Source organism: Eriocheir sinensis, chromosome 43, assembly GCF_024679095.1.
Source record: "Eriocheir sinensis breed Jianghai 21 chromosome 43, ASM2467909v1, whole genome shotgun sequence".
Lineage (NCBI taxonomy): Eukaryota > Metazoa > Arthropoda > Malacostraca > Decapoda > Varunidae > Eriocheir > Eriocheir sinensis.
The window spans coordinates 2,002,501-2,020,860 of record NC_066551.1 but is presented as its reverse complement, the minus strand read 5'-3'; the positions used below and the strand labels follow the sequence as shown (position 1 = coordinate 2,020,860).

General features: G+C 45.1%; 1 protein-coding gene and 1 non-coding gene across 2 annotated transcripts in view; both read right to left on the bottom strand.

Moving 5' to 3' along the window:
* Positions 1-2,852: 2,852 nt before the first annotated feature.
* Positions 2,853-18,360, bottom strand: part of LOC127010304 (uncharacterized) — a 90,210-nt gene continuing 74,702 nt past the window's right edge. The window contains exons 3-8 of the mRNA XM_050884168.1: positions 10,415-10,489; positions 8,493-8,677; positions 7,512-7,710; positions 5,843-5,949; positions 4,117-4,353; positions 2,853-3,817 (exon numbers count right to left, since the gene is read on the bottom strand). Coding sequence (XP_050740125.1) covers positions 4,210-4,353; positions 5,843-5,949; positions 7,512-7,710; positions 8,493-8,677; positions 10,415-10,489 — 710 coding nt within the window. The 3' untranslated portion in view covers positions 2,853-3,817; positions 4,117-4,209. The remainder of the gene's footprint in view (positions 3,818-4,116; positions 4,354-5,842; positions 5,950-7,511; positions 7,711-8,492; positions 8,678-10,414; positions 10,490-18,360) is intronic.
* Trnav-aac (transfer RNA valine (anticodon AAC)) lies at positions 16,613-16,685 on the bottom strand. The gene has a single exon. It is a non-coding gene; the product is annotated as a tRNA-Val (tRNA).

The following is an 18,360-nucleotide window of genomic DNA, read 5'->3' as shown; positions in this document are numbered from 1 at the left end:
CTTCTCTGATAATCTAATGGTTCTTGAAACTCCCAGACACAGAACTCTTCCTTCGTCTATCCACGTTGAAAAAGTTAGTGACAGTATTTGAGGGCGTAGAATATAACCCTAGAAGTTAACGTATTTGCCGTCTTCTAAGAGGACTCTAGATAGGTTAGGTTAGGTTAGGTTAGGTTAGGATATATGTTCACTAATCAGTTGTCTATAAAAGTTGTGTATCGTTATTTGAAGAAGTTAGTGATGTAGGCCGATAGTTATCTGAGGGAACCATGTTAGATTATAGTGAGGAAGAGCTAGAGGAGTAAAGAGTGGCAGAGAGGGTGAGACTTCTCTACGGCAGGCTGCAGAAGGCGTTGGTCTCCATGGAGGAAAGTTCTGTGTCCGGGAGAGCGAATGGAAAATGTCGACATCGTACATCATGACGTGAAATAATGAACCAAGCCTGAACCTCTTCTTTGCCTCGGTATAGTGAACACATATTAACTCTAACACGTAACGCTCCACCGCCCGTTCCGTCGTCACCATTGCTGGGTGACGTGTGGGTGACGGGCCGGCCAGAGGAGAGATATGTATGTACCGCTGCCCAGAACGGTACCATCCGGGCCGTTTTCTTAACCAAACAATTCGGCGGCCCAGCACACCCATTTGACAAGGCTTTCGTAGGAGTTGTGGGCCTTTGATGGGTGGATCCGGACATTTCGGCGCCCAAGCACACCCATTTGACAAGGCTTTCGTAGGAGTTGTGGGCCTTTGATGGGTGGATCCGGACATTTCGACGCCCCAGCACACCCATTTGACAAGGCTTTCAAAGGAGTTGTGGGCCTTTGATGGGTGGATCCGGACATTTCGACGCCCCAGCACACCCATTTGACAAGGCTTTCGTAGGAGCTGTGGGCCTTTGATGGGTGGATCCGGACATTTCGACGCCCCAGCACACCCATTTGACAAGGCTTGCGTAGGAGCTGTGGGCCTTTGATGGGTGGATCCGGACATTTCGACGCCCCAGCACACCCATTTGACAAGGCTTGCGTAGGAGTTGTGGGCCTTTGATGGGTGGATCCGGACATTTCGACGCCCCAGCACACCCATTTGACAAGGCTTGCGTAGGAGCTGTGGGCCTTTGATGGGTGGATTCGTGCCATATTCGTAACTAAATATTTCGACGCCCCAGCACACCCATTTGACAGGCTTTCGTAGGAATTGTGGGCATGTCTGTAGGTAGTTTCATGACACTGATGGTAGTTCTACAAAGCCTCTGTGTCCCATGAAACTGGTAAACACACTCATGAGAATCCGAGTAATTTGATAAGGCTTTCGTAGGAGTTGTGGGCATTTCCATATAGGGGGGTAGATAGTTTTATGACCCTGGTTGCAGTTCGACAAAGCTTCTGTGTCCCAACCCGACTAATCTCCTTCTCACCCTTTGGAAAGAGTTGACGTGAGAGGCAGAAGCGTGTGAGGATATCAACCAAATCCCGGAGTACTTTTTGCTTCCCTTTAACTCCAGGACATAAAATAGAAACATCTCCGTGCTCTCTCTTTCCCTTTGCTCGCTTTGTTGGGTTTATGGGCATGTGGCAGTCCAGTCCAGAAGAGAGATATGTGTGTAAGACTGCCACTCAAACGCTTCCTATCTGCTGAGGTAATCTGAACCAATCAATAACTTCACGAAACAGTGTCAGCTTCATGTTATATTTTCTCCTTCTGCCTTGTTGGGTTCAAAGGCGTGTACAGTCCAGCCCAGATGAGAGATATGTGTGTAAGACTGCCACTCAAACGCTTCCTATCTGCTGAGGTAATCTGAACCAACTTATAACTTCGCGAAACAATGTCAGCTTCGTGTTATATTTTCTCCTTCTGCCTTGTTGGGTTCAAAGGTGTGTGGCAGTCTAGCCCAGATGAGAGATATGTGTGTAAGACTGCCACTCAAACGCTTCCTATCTGCTGAGGTAATCTGAACCAACCTATAACTTCACGAAACAATGTCAGCTTCGTGTTATATTTTCTCCTTCTGCCTTGTTGGGTTCAAAGGCGTGTGACAATCCAGCCCAGATGAGAGAGATATGTGTAGGAATGCCACTCAAACTCCATCTATCTGTTGAGGTAATATGGGTCCCTCTAAGACTTCACGAAACAATGTAAAATCTTCGTGCTATGTTCTCTCCCTCTTCTGCCTCGTTGGGGTGTGTGGGTAGCGGCCAGGCCCAGAGAAAAGATATGTATGTATGTATAGTTGCGTCACTTAACCCTAAACAAATGCTGAAGTGATATGTTCTCTCTTTGGTTTCAGCTGCAGGACTCCATTCACAGAGCCTTGACGGTAAACTTGTCCCCGTCCGTCCAAGAGTGAAACCCAGATGTGATGAGTTTACAGAAGCTGCTTGGTGGAGGTTGACTGTTTGCTGGCCTCTTGCAGACTCCTGATGTTCGTTTTCCTGGTTCTTCAGTGGCTTCCTTCAGTGTCTCGCTAGAAAACTTGTGTATGAAGACTTGAACCTTTTCTGATGCTTTTGATAACTATTGTGTCTCGTCAGGAAACTCGTGGGTGAAAACTTTTGAATGGAAGCTGGACATCCTTCCATTCAACGTCTCTGCAGATGAAGATTTGTGAATGAAAACTAATCGTCCATCCATTCAAGGTCTTGCCAGATGAAAACTTGTGAATGACAGCTGAACCTCCTCCTTACCGTGATTTTAACAGTTCCATTTCACTCTCGTTCTCTACTTTCTTTTCCATCCGCATCCACTCCGTTAGACCCAACCTTTGTGGCCTTAGGAAGAATTTACTGTGAGAGCCGAAAGAGTCTGAGGATACACATACATTTGACAAGGCTTTCGTAGAGGCTGGTGAATGTGGGAAGAATTTATGGTGAGAGCGGAAAGTCTGAGGATACACATACATTTGACAAGGCTTTCGTAGAGGCTGTTGAGGGCATTTCCATGGGTAGTCTTATGAGCCTAGTATACCGTAGTAGCTTGACAAGGCTTCTGCTCCGTGAATGTGGGAACCCGGCTAATTTCCTCTGTGCGTCTGGAGAATACGGATCCGGCAACAAAAGGGAAGAAAAATTGTCTTTGTCGGATGAACTCATGAAGAAAACGGATAGCGGGATTTTCACACCACCTTTCCCACGAACAAAGGAATGAAAGTAGTTGCGTTGTATTATTAGCGCGGCGCGTCGTGGGTCGTTGGCAACAATGCTATGAATATAAAAGAATGGTTGAGGGCTTTCTTCCATGCTCTCTCTCTCTCTCTCTCTCTCTCTCTCTCTCTCTCTCTCTCTCAGGCGACCATTTCGATATCGAGACAAAAAAACGTGATAAATAAGCTAATAAACGAATAAATAAATAAATAGATAGACAGATAAAGAAATAAAGAAAGAGAGAAAGAAAGAAAATAAACAAATTACAACAGAATGGAAACAATCAAAACAAAACAAGATCTATACAAAAAATAACTAAATAAAACAAAACATAAACAAATTAAAAAGAAAATAAAGAAAAAAAACTCACGAAAGGGAAGGAAGAGGAGGCGGCGGCGGCGGCGGTGGTGGCGGTGATGACGAAGACAACAACAACAAAAACAAGAGGTGAGAGGAGCATTTTTTTCTTCCTTCTTTCATTTTCTTCCTTTCTTCCTTTTTCTTCTTGTTTTCTTTACGTCGAGACACTGAAGAGAAGACACAATAAAACCTGCTTCATTTTCTTCCATCTCCTTTTCTTCATCTCTTCCTCCTCCTCCTCCTCATCATCATCATTATCATCGTCATCTTCAGCATCTTCATCCTCATCTTCTTTATCCTGCTCTTCTTGGGTCCTGAAAATGGGAAGAAAGTGAAGGTAAGACTTACTTGAAGACTTCGAAGGAGAGCTGAAGGAAGGAAGGAAGGGAGGGAGGAAGGAAGGAAGGAAGGAAAGAAGGAAGGAAGGAAGGAAGGAAGGAAGGAAGGAAGGAAGGAACAAAGGAAGGAACAAAGGAAGGATGGAAGGAAGGAAGGAAGGAAGGAAGGAAGGAAGGAATGACGGAAGGAAGGAAGAAAGAAAGAAAGAAAGAAAGAAAGAAAAAAAGAAAGGAAGAAAGGAAGGCTTAGTAAAGTTAAAAACAAAAACAATCACCTGAGCAGTATGTGTGGGCGCCTCTCCTTGGGTGGGTGTGGGGGGTGCGTGAAACCCCACACACGCACGTACGCACGCACGCACACACACCCACTAGGAGGCGCCGGCGGGGGGGCTCTGCGTGACCTCCTGACACACCTCGACGAAGGCGGGGTCGCGCATCACGTCGTGAATCATCTCCTTCAGCATGAAGTAGCGCGGCACGATCGGGTACATCTTGCTCTCGCCGTAGTCGTCCTGAGGAACACGGGGAGAGGTAAGGGGGGGGTGCATAGCTGCGCGTGGCCTCAGTGCTCATCTCCGTCCCAGTGGCCCTTGAGTCTGTGATGAGTAAGTACCCCTCACCCCGGGACACAGGGACCATATTCTCAAACGCTTCGCCGCTTACACACTCACATTTGACAGGGTTTTTGAAGGGGTACTGGGCATTTCCAGAGGTACATTTATGACCCTGGTGGTAGTTTGACCCCTCTTCTGTACCTTAAACGTGAAAAACACCCTTGGAAACCCGATTAAACTCCATTTTAGCCTTTGGAAATAGATGACATGAGAGGTGGAAGCGTCTGAGAATACCGACCCTGGGCAGGTGACACCGGGGTTACCACAATTTACCTTCCCCAGGTGTCCCCAGGTGTTCCCAGGTACCCATTTAATGACCACCCCACGGAAGCGTAGTGCCATCAACAGCAAAAAGTCAGTATATTATCTACCTTTTTCTACATCAGAGGAAATAGCCGAGGGCAAAAATAAACAACGGAAAGGAGTCCACAAAACTATTGGTCCCCGACGGGAAAAGGAAAGAAGAGGAAGGAAAGAAAAGTTATCAGCCGCCCGAAACATCCCCGTCCACGTATGCGAGGGCTTGGTGGCAGGTAAAGGGGCTATTACACTGGGCAAATTTTCCGTGGATCTTCAGTCAAACCACGATTTCCGCTGGCGTGGTTCTCATATTTGCGTGTTTTTCTGACGTGTCCGCGACCTTCCAAAGCTACGGTAGATTTCACTGAAGGACGACGGTATTGCTCTCCATCTTCATCAGCAGCAATAACAACAAACAATTATTGAGAACCACGCCAGCGGAAATCGTGGTTTGACTGAAGATCCACAGAAAATTTGCCCAGTGTAACAGCCCCTTCACTGGTTGAGGTGCTGAGTATTTGGCTCAATGACTGACTGAATGGTTGACTGGTTGACTGGATGGCTGGCTATACGTATGACTGGAGGCTTGGATGGAAGAATAATTGAGTGACGGACTGGAAGAATTGGCGTTCAGTGGATCGGAAGGTTGAATGGATAGCGGACTGGGTGAATGGCTAACCGGTTGAGTGACTGGCTCGGTGACTGGCTCGGTGACTGGCCGGTGGGTTGAATGAATGAGTGAATGAATGAATGAATGAATGAATGAAAAAATGATTGAATGAATGGATGAAAGAATGAAAAAGTGAATGAAGGAATGACGAAATGAATGAAAAAGTGAATGAATGAATGGATGGATGAATGAATGAAGGAATGAAAAATGAATGAATGAATGGATGAAAGAATGAAAAAATGAATGAAGGAATGAATAAAAAAATGAATGAATGAATGGATGAAAGAATGAATGAATGAATGAATGAATGAATGAATGAATGAATGGATGAATGAAAAATGAATGAATGAATGGATGAAAGAATGAAAAAAAAATTGCCCCGTGTATTATCCCCTTCAGGTGAGGGCGGCGACTCACCTTGAGCTCCCTCATCAGCGTGCGCAGAGACGAGTACTTCCTGAGCAGGCGGTACACCTCGTTGATGAGCGAGTGGTTCTCCTCCAGGATCTGCGACGTGGTCATGCCTGCAACGACGCCGACACGCATTACTTAGGGTAGGCGGTGGCTGAGTAGTAGCGTGCTGGGCCCACATTCACCACGTAATGGACGACGCGAGTTCGAATCCCCACGCTACCGCCTCGGATTTTTCAGTCACCGCCGAGTGGCTTAAAACTACCCACATGCTGTCCTGAAGATCACCATCAACCCGGACTCTAGAGGAAACCGTCCAAGTGAATCAAGAACAAGTTCCGGGGGGCAGCATGAGCCAAGAGAAGATGGCGCCACTATAAACACTTGCCTGCGCCATGACGGGCTGGGGCCGAACACCATCCAGGCCCCTTAAGCAAGGCTACCGGCACTATAGGCGTAGACGTAAAAAGAAAAAAAAAAAAAAAAAAAACACAGACGCACTTACTAAATACTTCATTCTTTCTTTTACCGACACCTTACTCAGAGACCTTCTTAATTACTTCATTCTCTTTCTTACTGTCTCACGTCATTCACAGACACATTGAATGACCTAACCATACTAACTTATTTACTGACCCATTCATTTTTATTTATTCCTATACTTTTTTACTTTTCCTAATTAAACCTTCTTTATTTCCTCATGATCTATCTGTTTGTTTACCTATTCTGTCATTCGTACATGCATTAATATATTCATTAACTCTGTGCATCACTCTTTCCTTCATTAATTGTCAGTCCTCTTCCCCCCCCCCTCACTCACTAAGCTACTCACCAACAAACTCCCTCACTCACTCACTCACTCACTCACTCACTACGTAACTCACCAACTCCCTCCCTCCCTCCCTCCCTCCCTCACTCACTCACTCACTCCCTCATTCATTCAGACTCTCAAACGGCGGGAAACATAAGACCATAAGAACATAAGGAAAGCCTCATTAGGTGGTAGAGAATATAAGAACATAAGAACACAAGAAGATAAGAACATCAGAGGGACGGAAGAGATATGTGAGGAAAAGGAGCGAGGGAGAGGAATGGAGCGAGGGAAATCTTGTCACTCATTCACTCACTCACTCACTCATTCACACAGAGACTCATCCGATAGAGAGAGATAGAGAGGGAGAGAACATCTATGGGGAGCAAAGCGTGTGGCACAGAAAGAGGGACTTAGATAAATTACTAAGAGCCTCATTAAAACTCGAGAAGGTATTACGGAAAGGGAAGGAAAAAGTATATTATTGTGGAAGGGAAAAGTGGAAAAGGACTGAATGAGGGAAGGAGAAAGGGGAGGGAGGGAGGTAAGGAAGGAGAGAAGGACGAAAGGAAGGACGAAGGAAGGGAGGGAAGGAGGCAGAAAGAAGGAAGGAAGGAAGAAGAAAGAAAGAAGGAAGGAAGGAAGGGAGGGAAAGAGGAAGGAATAACGAAGGAAGGAAGGAAGGAAGGAAGGGAGGGAGGGAAAGAGGAAGGAATAACGAAGGAAGGAAGGAAGGAAGGAAGGCCCTTGAACTGTCTCCTTTGCTGTAAAAAAAAAAAAAAGTTCCCCTTCTCCAACCTCCAATCCCCTCTCTTCCGTTCCTAGTTCCCTTCCTCTCCTCTTCCCCCGCCCTCCCCCACCCACCGTTGAGCCGCTGTGCATTCTCCCGCTGCCTCTCCTCCTCCTGGTCGGGTCGGTGCGTCTTCTCGTGTTGTTCGTGGCTCCTCTGGCTCTTCTCCACGAGGGAACACGCCCGCAGCACATAGGTCAGCACGGGCTCCTGCTTCTCCTGCCGCGGCACCTCCAGCAGCTGCCAGTACTCCGTCTCCAGCCGCACCACCTCCTACGGGTTGAGGGATTGTTTAATTGTTTGTTTGTTTGTGTAGTGATGGAAACAGCTTCAGGACCTTTTGTTTTGTTTTATTGAAGAGACCATCATGTGAGTTTTTTTTTTTTTTTTTTTTTTTTGTAACCATGCGCTTAAAATAAAATTAAAAAAGATAGCATGCAGACCTACTGACTTGAAGATAAAAATTACATGACATCCCCCTATTATGCTTTTTTTATATTGTTTTCCTTTAGGGCAGAGGAATGTTAAGTTGTTTTTTCCTCGTCTCATAATTCAAAAACTGAAAAACAATGTATGAATCGACGGAGAAAAACCTTACTCAGAACACAACATCATAACACACAGACACAAACATACTCATCTTCACACACACACACACACACACACACACACACACACACACACACACACACACACACATACACACACACACACACACAAGAAGAGCAGGATAAAGAAGATGAGGATGAGCAAGCTAAGGATGACGATGATGATGAGGAGGAGGAGATGAAGAAAAGGAGATGGAAGAAAATGAAGCACGTTTTGTTGTGTCTTTTCTTCACTAACACTAACACTAACACCCTCCCCACCCGCCCCCTTAACTTCCCCCCACCACCACCACCATCATCACCACCACCATCAACATCACCATAATTACCACCACCACACAATCATCATCACCACCACCATCACCGCTGTCACCAAGAATCCTTCCCGCCCCTTGCGCCCCCTCCACTTCCTTCATACATTCCTCCTCCACCTCTTCCCTCTCCCACCTTGATCATGGCCTTGAGCAGCTTGTATCTGGTGAAGACGTTCCAGGTGGTCTTGCTGTGGTTGTAGTCGGTGTGCAGCGTGAGGAGGGCGTGACGGGCCATCTCGTGCGCGGCCTCCAGCTTCTCCCGCACATGCCGCAGGCGATGGTTGGTTGCTATGGCGTCATCCCGCGTCTCACCGTCAGCTGGAGGGGGAGGGGAAGAGAGTGAGTGGTGAGTGTGTGTGGAGGGTGGGGGAGGAGGGTGTAAGTGGTGAATGCGTATGTGTGTGTGAGTGTAAGGGGGGAAGGTTTGTGTGTAGGTGTGTGTGTGGGGGGGGTTAGAGTGGTGTGTGTGTGTGTGTGTGTGTGTGTGAGGGGGAAAGATTGTGTGTGCGTGTGTGGTGGGGTAAAGTGAGGTTAGTTAAAGCATAGGTATAGGTGGGAGGTTGGTAGATAGGTCAGAAGGTGGGTAGATCGGTAGAGTGAAAGAGGGTGTGAGTGGTGAATGTGTGTGTGTGTGCGTGTGTGTGTGTGTGTGTGTGAGGGGGGAAAGACTGCGTGTGTGTGGGGTGAGTGTGTGTGTGTGTGGGGGTGAGAGAGAGAGAAAAAACAAGTGAGTCAGTAATGAGAGAATGAATGCAGGAAGGAAGGAAGGAGGGAAGGTGCAAAGAAAGGAAGGAAGGAAGGGAGAAGGGAAGGAAGGGAGGGAGTGGTGTGTCTGGAGGGAGGGTGCAAAGGAAGGAAGGAAGGAAGGGAGAAGGGAAGGAAGGGAGGGAGTGGTGTGTCTGGAGGGACGGTGCAAAGGAAGGAAGGAAGGAAGGGAGAAGGGAAGGAAGGGGGAAGTGGTGTGTCTGGAAGGAAGGAAGGGAGAAGGGAAGGAAGGGAGGGAGTGGTGTGTCTGGAGGGAAGGAAGGGATAAGTGAACGAAGGGACGTAGTGCTGTGTCTGGAAGGAAGGAAGGGAGAAGGGAAGGAAGGGAGGGAGTGGTGTGTCTGGAAGGAAGGAAGGGAGAAGGGAAGGAAGGGAGGGAGTGCTGTGTCTGGAAGGAAGGAAGGGAGAAGGGAAGGAAGGGAGGGAGTGCTGTGTCTGGAAGGAAGGAAGGGAGAAGGGAAGGAAGGGGGGGAGTGCTGTGTCTGGAAGGAAGGAAGGGAGAAGGGAAGGAAACAGAGGGAGTGGTGTGTCTGTGTGAGTGTTCGTTCTTATATACGTGTGAAAAATGGTAATATTGTGATGTTGGTTATTGCAGAGATGAAGCGTAAGTGTTATTTCTATATACGAGGTAGTTCAAGGGAAAAGAATAAGAGGAAAGAAACAAAAAAAATATAAACTCCTTTGCCGCTTCTGCCGTAAATAGTAGATAATAGAAGGTAAGTTAGTAGGTGGGTAAGTAGGATGGCGAAAAGGTGGGTAGGTTGGTGCGTAAGTGGTATATAGGTTGAGAGAGAGAGAGAGAGAGAGAGAGAGAGAGAGAGGGGAAGGAAGAGAAGGAGAAAGAGGAGGAGGAAGTATGATATCTGTGAGGAAGGAAAGACTCTCTCTCTCTCTCTCTCTCTCTCTCTGCGGTTGGTTGCTATGGTAATGCGCCATTCCCTCAGTCTTCTCTATGCCTCTCACTCGGCTCCGGAGAGAGAGAGAGAGAGAGAGAGAGAGAGAGAGAGAGAGAGAGATTTGTATTCAGTAACGCCCCCCCCCCCTCTCTCTCTAACTCACATTTAAGAGAGAGTGAAATAAAATGAGAAAATAACGAAGACGGAACACACACACACACACACACACACACACACACACACACACACACACACACACACACACACACACACACACACACACACAAATAAAGAATGAAATCTCTCCCACTCTATGTATATATGAATTAATCTGTGTGTGTGTGTGTGTGTGTGTGTGTGTGTGTGTGTGTGTGTTACCTGGCCCCTCACTCACCTGGTACGCCCTCTTCCTTCACCTCTTGCACAATCCTCTTCACGCTCTGGGTAAACTTGCCCACGATATTGCTTCCTGGAACAACGGACAAGACGCACGATTAGGAGCCGGGAGTCAACACCGATCTCGAGGGTGCGGGGGCGGGAAGCAGAGGAGGAGGAGGAGGAGGAGGAGGAATGATATAATTGGACTCTTATACTACTCTTGAGCCTTGCCAGTCAGTCAGTTAGTCAGTCAGTCAGTCAATCAGTCAGTAAGTTAGTCTGCTTTTCACCCAGCAAACCAGCCATCCAATCTGTCAGTTGAGTTTCCAGTCAGTCAGTCAGTCAACAAGTCAGTCAGTCAATTAATCAGTAAGTTAGTCTGCTTTTCACCCAGCAAACCAGCCATCCAATCTGTCAGTCGAGTTTCCAGTCAGTCAGTCAGTCAACAAGTCAGTCAGTCAATTAATCAGTAAGTTAGTCTGCTTTTCACCCAGCAAACCAGCCACCCAATCTGTCAGTCGAGTTTTCCAGTCAGTCAGTCAGTCAGTTAGTTAGTCAGTCAGCTTGTCAGTCAATCAGTGGGGTCAGTCAGTCACTCAACCAGTCAGTCAACCAGGCAGTCAACCAGTCACTCACCAGTCAGTCAGTCACCAGCAGCCTGTAACCAACTCACCCATGTCACATAAATCTGGTAAAAGGTCAAATTTCCGAGAATAAGTTATGAAAGTTGGAAGTCTCATTGGATGGATTTGAAGAGTTATATTGGGATCTGTGCGCACATATGAAAAACTATAAATACATACACAGGGATGAGGATATGGAGGGAGAGAATGTACCAAGCCTGATCTCTTGGTTGACTTAGAATGAACTGATAAAATATGCTGTCGTTGTTATTCTCTAAAATGAAAAGAGGCTGTGACTAAAATAAGATAAAACACTAGGAATGGTAAAATTAAAATAAACTGGAAATAGTAAATAAATGAAGAAAAAAACAGAAAATGAAAAAAAAGGGAATAAGCAAAAAAAGAAAAATGTACATATGTGAAGCAGAACAAGAACAACAAACATAAGAACAAGAGGAACAAGAACAAGAAGAAAAAAATTAAAAAGATGAAGAAAAAGAACAAAAAGAAGAAACAGTTTAAAGTTTTTTTTTCTTTCTTTCCCTTGAAGTAAGATAACTGAGCCCCTTTGTTATTTTTTTCCTTATTTTTTACTACCATGTAAGAAAACAAACCTGCCCTGCACACACACATACACACACACACACACACACACACACACACACACACACACACACACACACACACACACACACACACACATTCCTCATCTCATTCCCCATCCCCCCCTCTTGTTCCTCCTCCTCCTCCTCCTCCTCCTCCTCCTCCTTCTCCTCCTCCTCCCTCCTGCGTTTAACTTGTCGAGTAATTAAAAGACAAAAAAAAAGAATACAAAAAATTTCAATGAAGCTTTTACGAAAGTTAACAAAAGTTCATTTTCATATCTAAGGCGACTTTTTTTGAGAGAGAGAGAGAGAGAGAGAGAGAGAGAGAGAGAGAGAGAGAGAGAGAGAGAGAGAGAGAGAGAGATTTACATAGATAGATTTACATAGAAAATCAGACCACACAGACCCCATGGTCGAGACTTGGTGGTCTGTCCTTAAACCTATTTTTACATTAATCAAAAGACTCCAAAACGTTGCATTTCTACTCTAGTTGATATTGTTGAGAGAGAGAGAGAGAGAGAGAGAGAGAGAGAGAGAGAGAGAGAGAGAGAGAGAGAGAGAGAGAGAGAGAGAGAGAGAGAGAGAGAGAGAGAGAGAGAGAGAGAGAGAGAGAGAGAGAGAGAGAGAGAGAGAGAGAGAGAGAGAGAGAGAGAGAGAGAGAGAGAGAGAGAGAGAGAGAGAGTTAAGAAAAGTTACAGGTGGAAAAGACTAGAGAGAGAGAGAGAGAGAGAGAGAGAGAGAGAGAGAGAGAGAGAGAGAGAGAGAGAGAGAGAGGTCTTAATTATCACAGGTAAGGAGGACATCCCACAAAATCAATGACCTTTTTCCTTTCCCTTTCTTTTTCACCTTCGTTTTTTCTCTTCCTCCTCCTTTCTCCTCTACTCCAGATTTGTCCCTCAATGATCGTGGAGGAGGAGGAGGAGGAGGAGGAGGAGAAGGAAGCCAGAAAAATAGGTCGTATAAGGCTTCTGTTTTTACCTCTTCCTGTTTTCTTTTTCCCAAACTGAGACTCCTTTTCAGAAAATTTCGAGGCCCCACTCAATTATTCATAGACAGAAATTTATCTATCTATCCTTCTATCCATCTATCAATCCATCTTTCTATGTACGTATCTATCTATTTGTCTTTCCATTTGTCTATCTATCTCTCCAGTAGTAGTAGTTGTAATAGTAGTAGTAGTAGTAGCAGTAGTAGTAGTAGTAGTAGTAGTAGTAGTGGTAACTTAGTATTTGAGGAAAACATTAAGTCGACAAAATTGCTGAACTTTTTAACTTGAAATGAAGCAATATAGTCTCTCTCTCTCTCTCTCTCTCTCTCTCTCTCAGCCCGCTGACGTCACGCACGCAACCAATACCAACCGCTCGACGTGTTTTTATCTGAAGCATGTTTCATTTTCATTTTCCCCGCGTTTCGAGCATGAGAGAGAGAGAGAGAGAGTTGACTGAAAATGCGTATCTCCATATTTTCGTTATGGATCTCTCTCTCTCTCTCTCTCTCTCTCTCATTAAAAATAGAAGGAAAAAGTATGGCGGTTTGTATGATATAATGGGAAATATAATTAGCTAAATTAATTGAAGGAGGAGGAGGAGATGGAGGAGGAGAAAGGGAATAAAGAGGAGGTGGAAGAAGAAAAAGAAAATACAGGAGAAGAAAGAGAATGATAAATGAGAACACGAAGACAAAGAATGAAAAATGAATGAAAATTAAAAAGAGGAACAAGAAAAACAAGAATAAAACAAGAACAAAAACACGAAGAAAACAAAAACAGCAAGGACAAGAAAAAGAAAAAACAAAAAAAAGAAAACAAGAACAGGAACTAGAAGAACAAAATAATAATAATAACAATAATGACAATAAAGAAATAAATTAAAACAAGCGAAATATTTTATACCTTGAGATCGTAAAACACATTGAGTCTGCAAGAACCCAATCAGTCAGTCAGTCAGTCAGCTACTTAACCCCAACTATCTATCTATCTATCTATCTATCTATCTATCTATCTATTGTATTCGGGACATCCTCTCTGCATTAGTTTCAACAATATCGGGCAGTCAGACAACGTTCCCAATTTAAGCTTTCTACGAACCTCCTCAGCGGCTTAAGTTCAGGTTATGTATTGATGTTGTCTCTTGATAATGCCGCTGCGATAACTGGCGATGAAAACGGTGAATGGATGTAAAGTGTGTGGGATTCGACGAGGGCGAAAAACAGTTAAGGATTCGCCGTTAGTTTTTTGTGTTAGTTTGTGTTAATTTTTTTGTGTTAGCGATTGATTTTGTTACTTTGTTTTCTTTATGGTATTTTTTTGTTTGTTTGTTTTAGGTTAGTGTTAGTTTTTGTTTGTTTGTTTGTTTTGTTAGGTTTTTTTTGTTAATGTTAGAAATTGTTTGTTTTTGTGTTAGTGAATAGTTCTCTTTTTGTTTGCAAGTTTTCCTCTGTTTTGTGTTAGTTTTTTTGTAAGTTTTTGTTTGTTTGTTTTGTTAGTTTATTTTTTTTAATGTTATAAATTGTTTGTTTTTGTGTTAGTGAATAGTTCTTTTTTTTTTTTTTGCAAGTTTTCTTTTGTTTTGTGTTAGGTTTTTTATGTAAGTTTTTGTTTGTTAGCTTTGTTAGTTTATTTTTTTGTTAAGGTTAGAAATTGTTTGTTGTTGTGTTAGTGAATAGTTATCTTTGTTTCTGTTACTTTTTTTTCTTGTAAGTTTTGGTGAAAAGAGAACTTGAAATACGGATGTTAATATGCTGAAATAATTAAGCTATCGACCATCTCTATCCTCCATAAACTTGCTAACTGTGGGTCAAGTCAGGTCAGGGGGATAACACGACCCCCTTAATCCCACTCCCTTCCCTCCTCACTCACTCCTCAATCAGAGAAAACGCGATTACCTTTGACGGAAAACGGGTTAAGGCTTATGGAAAACGGGCTTCACGGGGGGACTTTGAAATAGCGACTCCCCGATCCACCTAGCAACACTCCACCTTGTCATGTCCACCCAATTTCATGATCATGCTGCCCAATTACCCTTAACCTCTCCTCCTCCTCCTCCTCCATGTCCTCCTCTATGTCCTTCTCCTCCTCCTCCTACCGCTCCTCCTCCTCCTCCTCCTCCTCCTCCTTCCCCTATCGATCCTTCCTCCAATATCCAATACACCTCTCTCTTCCCTCCTTCCCTCCCTCCTCTCTGACATCCTCCTTTCCTCCTGTACTCCCGTTCCTCTTCCTCCTCCTCCTCCTCCTCCTTCTCTGGCAGTCTCTTTCCTCCTCCTTCTCTCCTCCTTCCCTCCTCCTTTCCAACACTACAGTCCCATAGCTCTCCCTCCTCTCCCTCCTCTCCTCCTGCCTCCCTCCCTTCTTCCTCTTCCTCCCTTCCTCCTTCCTCCTTTTCTACGCTCCCTTTCCTCTCCCTTATGGCCATTGAGTAGCCCATTAAAATCCATCATTGTGGAGAATGTAGCGGGCGAGGGAAGTGGATTGAGACCTTAAGTGGAGGTGGTGGTGGTGGTGATGATAATGGGGCTAGTAGGGGGGGGAGAGGGGGGGAGGGTATTAATGGTGATGATGATGGTGATTATGGTGGAGGTGATAGTGGTGGTGGATATAATGATTGTATGTGACTTTATTCCTAGTTGATTATATTGCTACTACTACTACTACTACTACTACTACAAGAGTGTCGAGAAGGTGTCTGGAGGAGGAAGTCAGCGGGATAAGTAGCTCAAGGAGGAAGAGGAGGAGGAGGAGGAGGAGGAGGAGAGTATTAACACCATATTACAAGCTCTCCCTTCCTCGTCCCTTCCCTTGGCATCCGTTCTAACAATATCAGGTCCAATAGTATCGGTTAACCAGACCTCATTTTGTCTTTTTTTTACATTAGAGGAAACAGCTCAAGGGCAAAAAAAAAGAAGGAAACGAGAATGAAAAATAAGCCCGCTACTCACTGCTCCCACAAGAGTCAAGAGGAGTGGCCGAAAGATAAGGTCAATTTCGGGAGGAGAAGTGGCCTGTTACCCTCCTCTTGGTGGTTGAGAGATAGAGATTGTTTTCACCTTCTTTCATGTTCCTCTTTAAATACGTTCTCAATCAGCTCTTCTTCGTTCCTCCTCTTTTATTCCTTTATACAGACTGATAGATAGGAAAAGAATAAGCTGTTTCCTCTAATGTAAAAAAATATATATTACCCTAAATGACCCTAAAACCCTAACTTAACCTTAACCTAACCTAACCTAACCTAACCTAACCTGACGTATTCGAAAGTGGGCGCCACATACCGGTACAGAGAACGGAAAGACGCATGTACGGGTCAAAGGTATACATGAAATCATTAATCTACTGTCCTTAAGAGTGTGACGTTAGTAAAAAGGAAAAAAAAAGAGTAACTGGATGTGAAGTGTGTGGAATTTAACGAAGGCAAGGAACAGTTTAGACTAGAGGAAGGCGGTGGCGTTTTCAGGTTTTTTTTTTTTTTTATATTTTTTAGGCTGGTAATAAGTGACGCGCCTCGGCAAAGGTGAGCGCCAATTAATAGCAGGCCCCCATTCACCTGTAGGTCCCGCGTCGCCCGCCAGGTGGTAGGGCTCTCTAGGCTGGCACTCTCGCTTTCTGTCTGTCTAGGCCAATAACCGCTACTCCCTCTCTCTCTCTCTCTCTCTCTCTCTCTCTCTCTCTCTCTCTCTCTCTCTCTCTCTCTCTCTCTCTCTCTCTCTCTCTCTCTCTCTCTCTCTCTCTCTCTCTCTCTCTCTCTGAACGGTTACCGATAAAAAAGTGCTAATTTTCCTTTAAACTGACTGAACACGCTGCTCTCTCTCTCTCTCTCTCTCCCCGTTCCCTCCCTCCCAGCCTCCTCTCTCAACCCTCTCTCTCTCTCTTTCAACAACCTCTCTACCTCTCCTCCTCCTCCTCCCTACTTCCCCCCTTCCCATCCATCCATCCCCCCTTCCTTCCCCGACCTCCCCTCGCCGCCTGAGCTAAATATAAAATGAATAAAAGAGTGTGCTCACCAGGGCTCGAACCTGGGACCTTCTGTGTGTTAGACAGATGTGATAACCACTACACCATGAGCACTTATACAGGACGGCGGCAGGTGAGCAAGATAAACAGGTGAGAGCGAGATAAAGAGAGGGGGAGGGAGGTATATAAGAGAGAGAGAGAGAGAGAGAGAGAGAGAGAGAGAGAGAGAGAGAGAGAGAGAGACGTTTATTTCTTTCTTTTCTTCCTTTACTTCCTTCCTTTCAGCTCCTCCTTCTCCCTCGTATCTTCCTTCCTGCATTTCTTCATTCATTCAAGTATTTCCTCTCCGTTTCCTTCCTTCCTCACTTCCTTCCTTCCTTTCTTCCTTCCTTCCTTCATCACGTCCTTCCTTCCTTCCTTGCATACTTCCTTCCTTCCTTCCTTCCTTCCCTCAGTACCTCATTAAACCCTTCTTGAAGAGAGAATGATGATACAACGTGGGAGGAAGAGAAGGAGGAGGAGGAGGAGGAGGAGGAACAAAGAAGAAGGGAGAAGACAAGAGGAGGAGGAGGTGGAGGAGGAGGAAGAAAATATTGAGTCGTTTCCTCTTTGTGGTGTGAGAACAATGAAGAAAAGAAGACAAGGTTGTGATCGCTCTGGTGACGCAACGCATATATTACCAGAGTGGGGGGAGGGGGAAGAGGGGGAGGGGGGTGGGGGAGGGGGAGAGGGGAGGGGGGGATAGTGGGGGGCTCTGTGTGTGTGTATTTACCTATTTGTAAGTGTGTGTGTGTGTGTGTGTGTGTGTGTGTGTGTGTGTGTGTGTGTGTGTGTGTGTGTGTGTGTGTATGTATCTCGTGTTCTATTTACATTTAATTAATATGTCGTACCGTTCTCTCTCTCTCTCTCTCTCTCTCTCTCTCTCTCTCTCTCTCTCTCTCTCTCTCTCTCTCTCTCTCAAAACACCTCAATGCAGCCAAAACAACAACAACAACAACAACAACAAAAATTTCCTTGACATTTCCTGAAGTTGTTTAATAATGAGAACTCGCAAGAAGAGAAGGAGGAGGAGGAGGAGGAGGAGAAGGAGGAGGAGGAGGAGGAGGAGGAGGAGGAGGAGGAAAGACCAGTTATGCAAGCCGTAGATATTTCCTTTAAAGGGTCAAAAACTCTCTCTCTCTCTCTCTCTCTCTCTCTCTCTCTCTCTCTCTCTCTCTCTCCCCTTCCTCCTTCTATTATCCACTCTTGTTATTATTTCTTCTCTCCCTCTCCACCTAATCATCAATCTCTCCTTTTCCTCCACCTTTCTATCTTCCTTCCTTCCTTCCTTCCTTCCTTCCTTTGTCACCATCTTCATTATCTTCCCTTCTACTCCTTCCTTCCGATGCCTTTCTCCTTCCTTCCTTCCTTCCTTCCTCTCTCTTTCCTCTACTTTTCTTCCTAATTCCCTCTTTCCTTCTTTCTCCTTCCCTCCTTCCTTCCTCTCTCTTTCCTCTACTTTTCTTCCTCATTCCCTCTTTCCTTCTTTCTCCTTCCTTCCTTCCTTCCTCTCTCTTTCCTCTACTTTTCTTCCTAATTCCCTCTTTCCTTCTTTCTCCTTCCCTCCTTCCTTACTTGCTTCCTTCTCCCTCTTCCTTATTCTCTGTTTCCTTCCCTTCTCAGATTTTATTCCTGTTCTTCTCTTCTCTCTTTCTTTCTTCCATTTCTCTCTTCCTTCTTTCCTCTTTCCTTCCTTCCTTCTCATCCATTTCTTTCTTCTTCTTCTTCTTCATTTTTCTTCTTTTTTTAT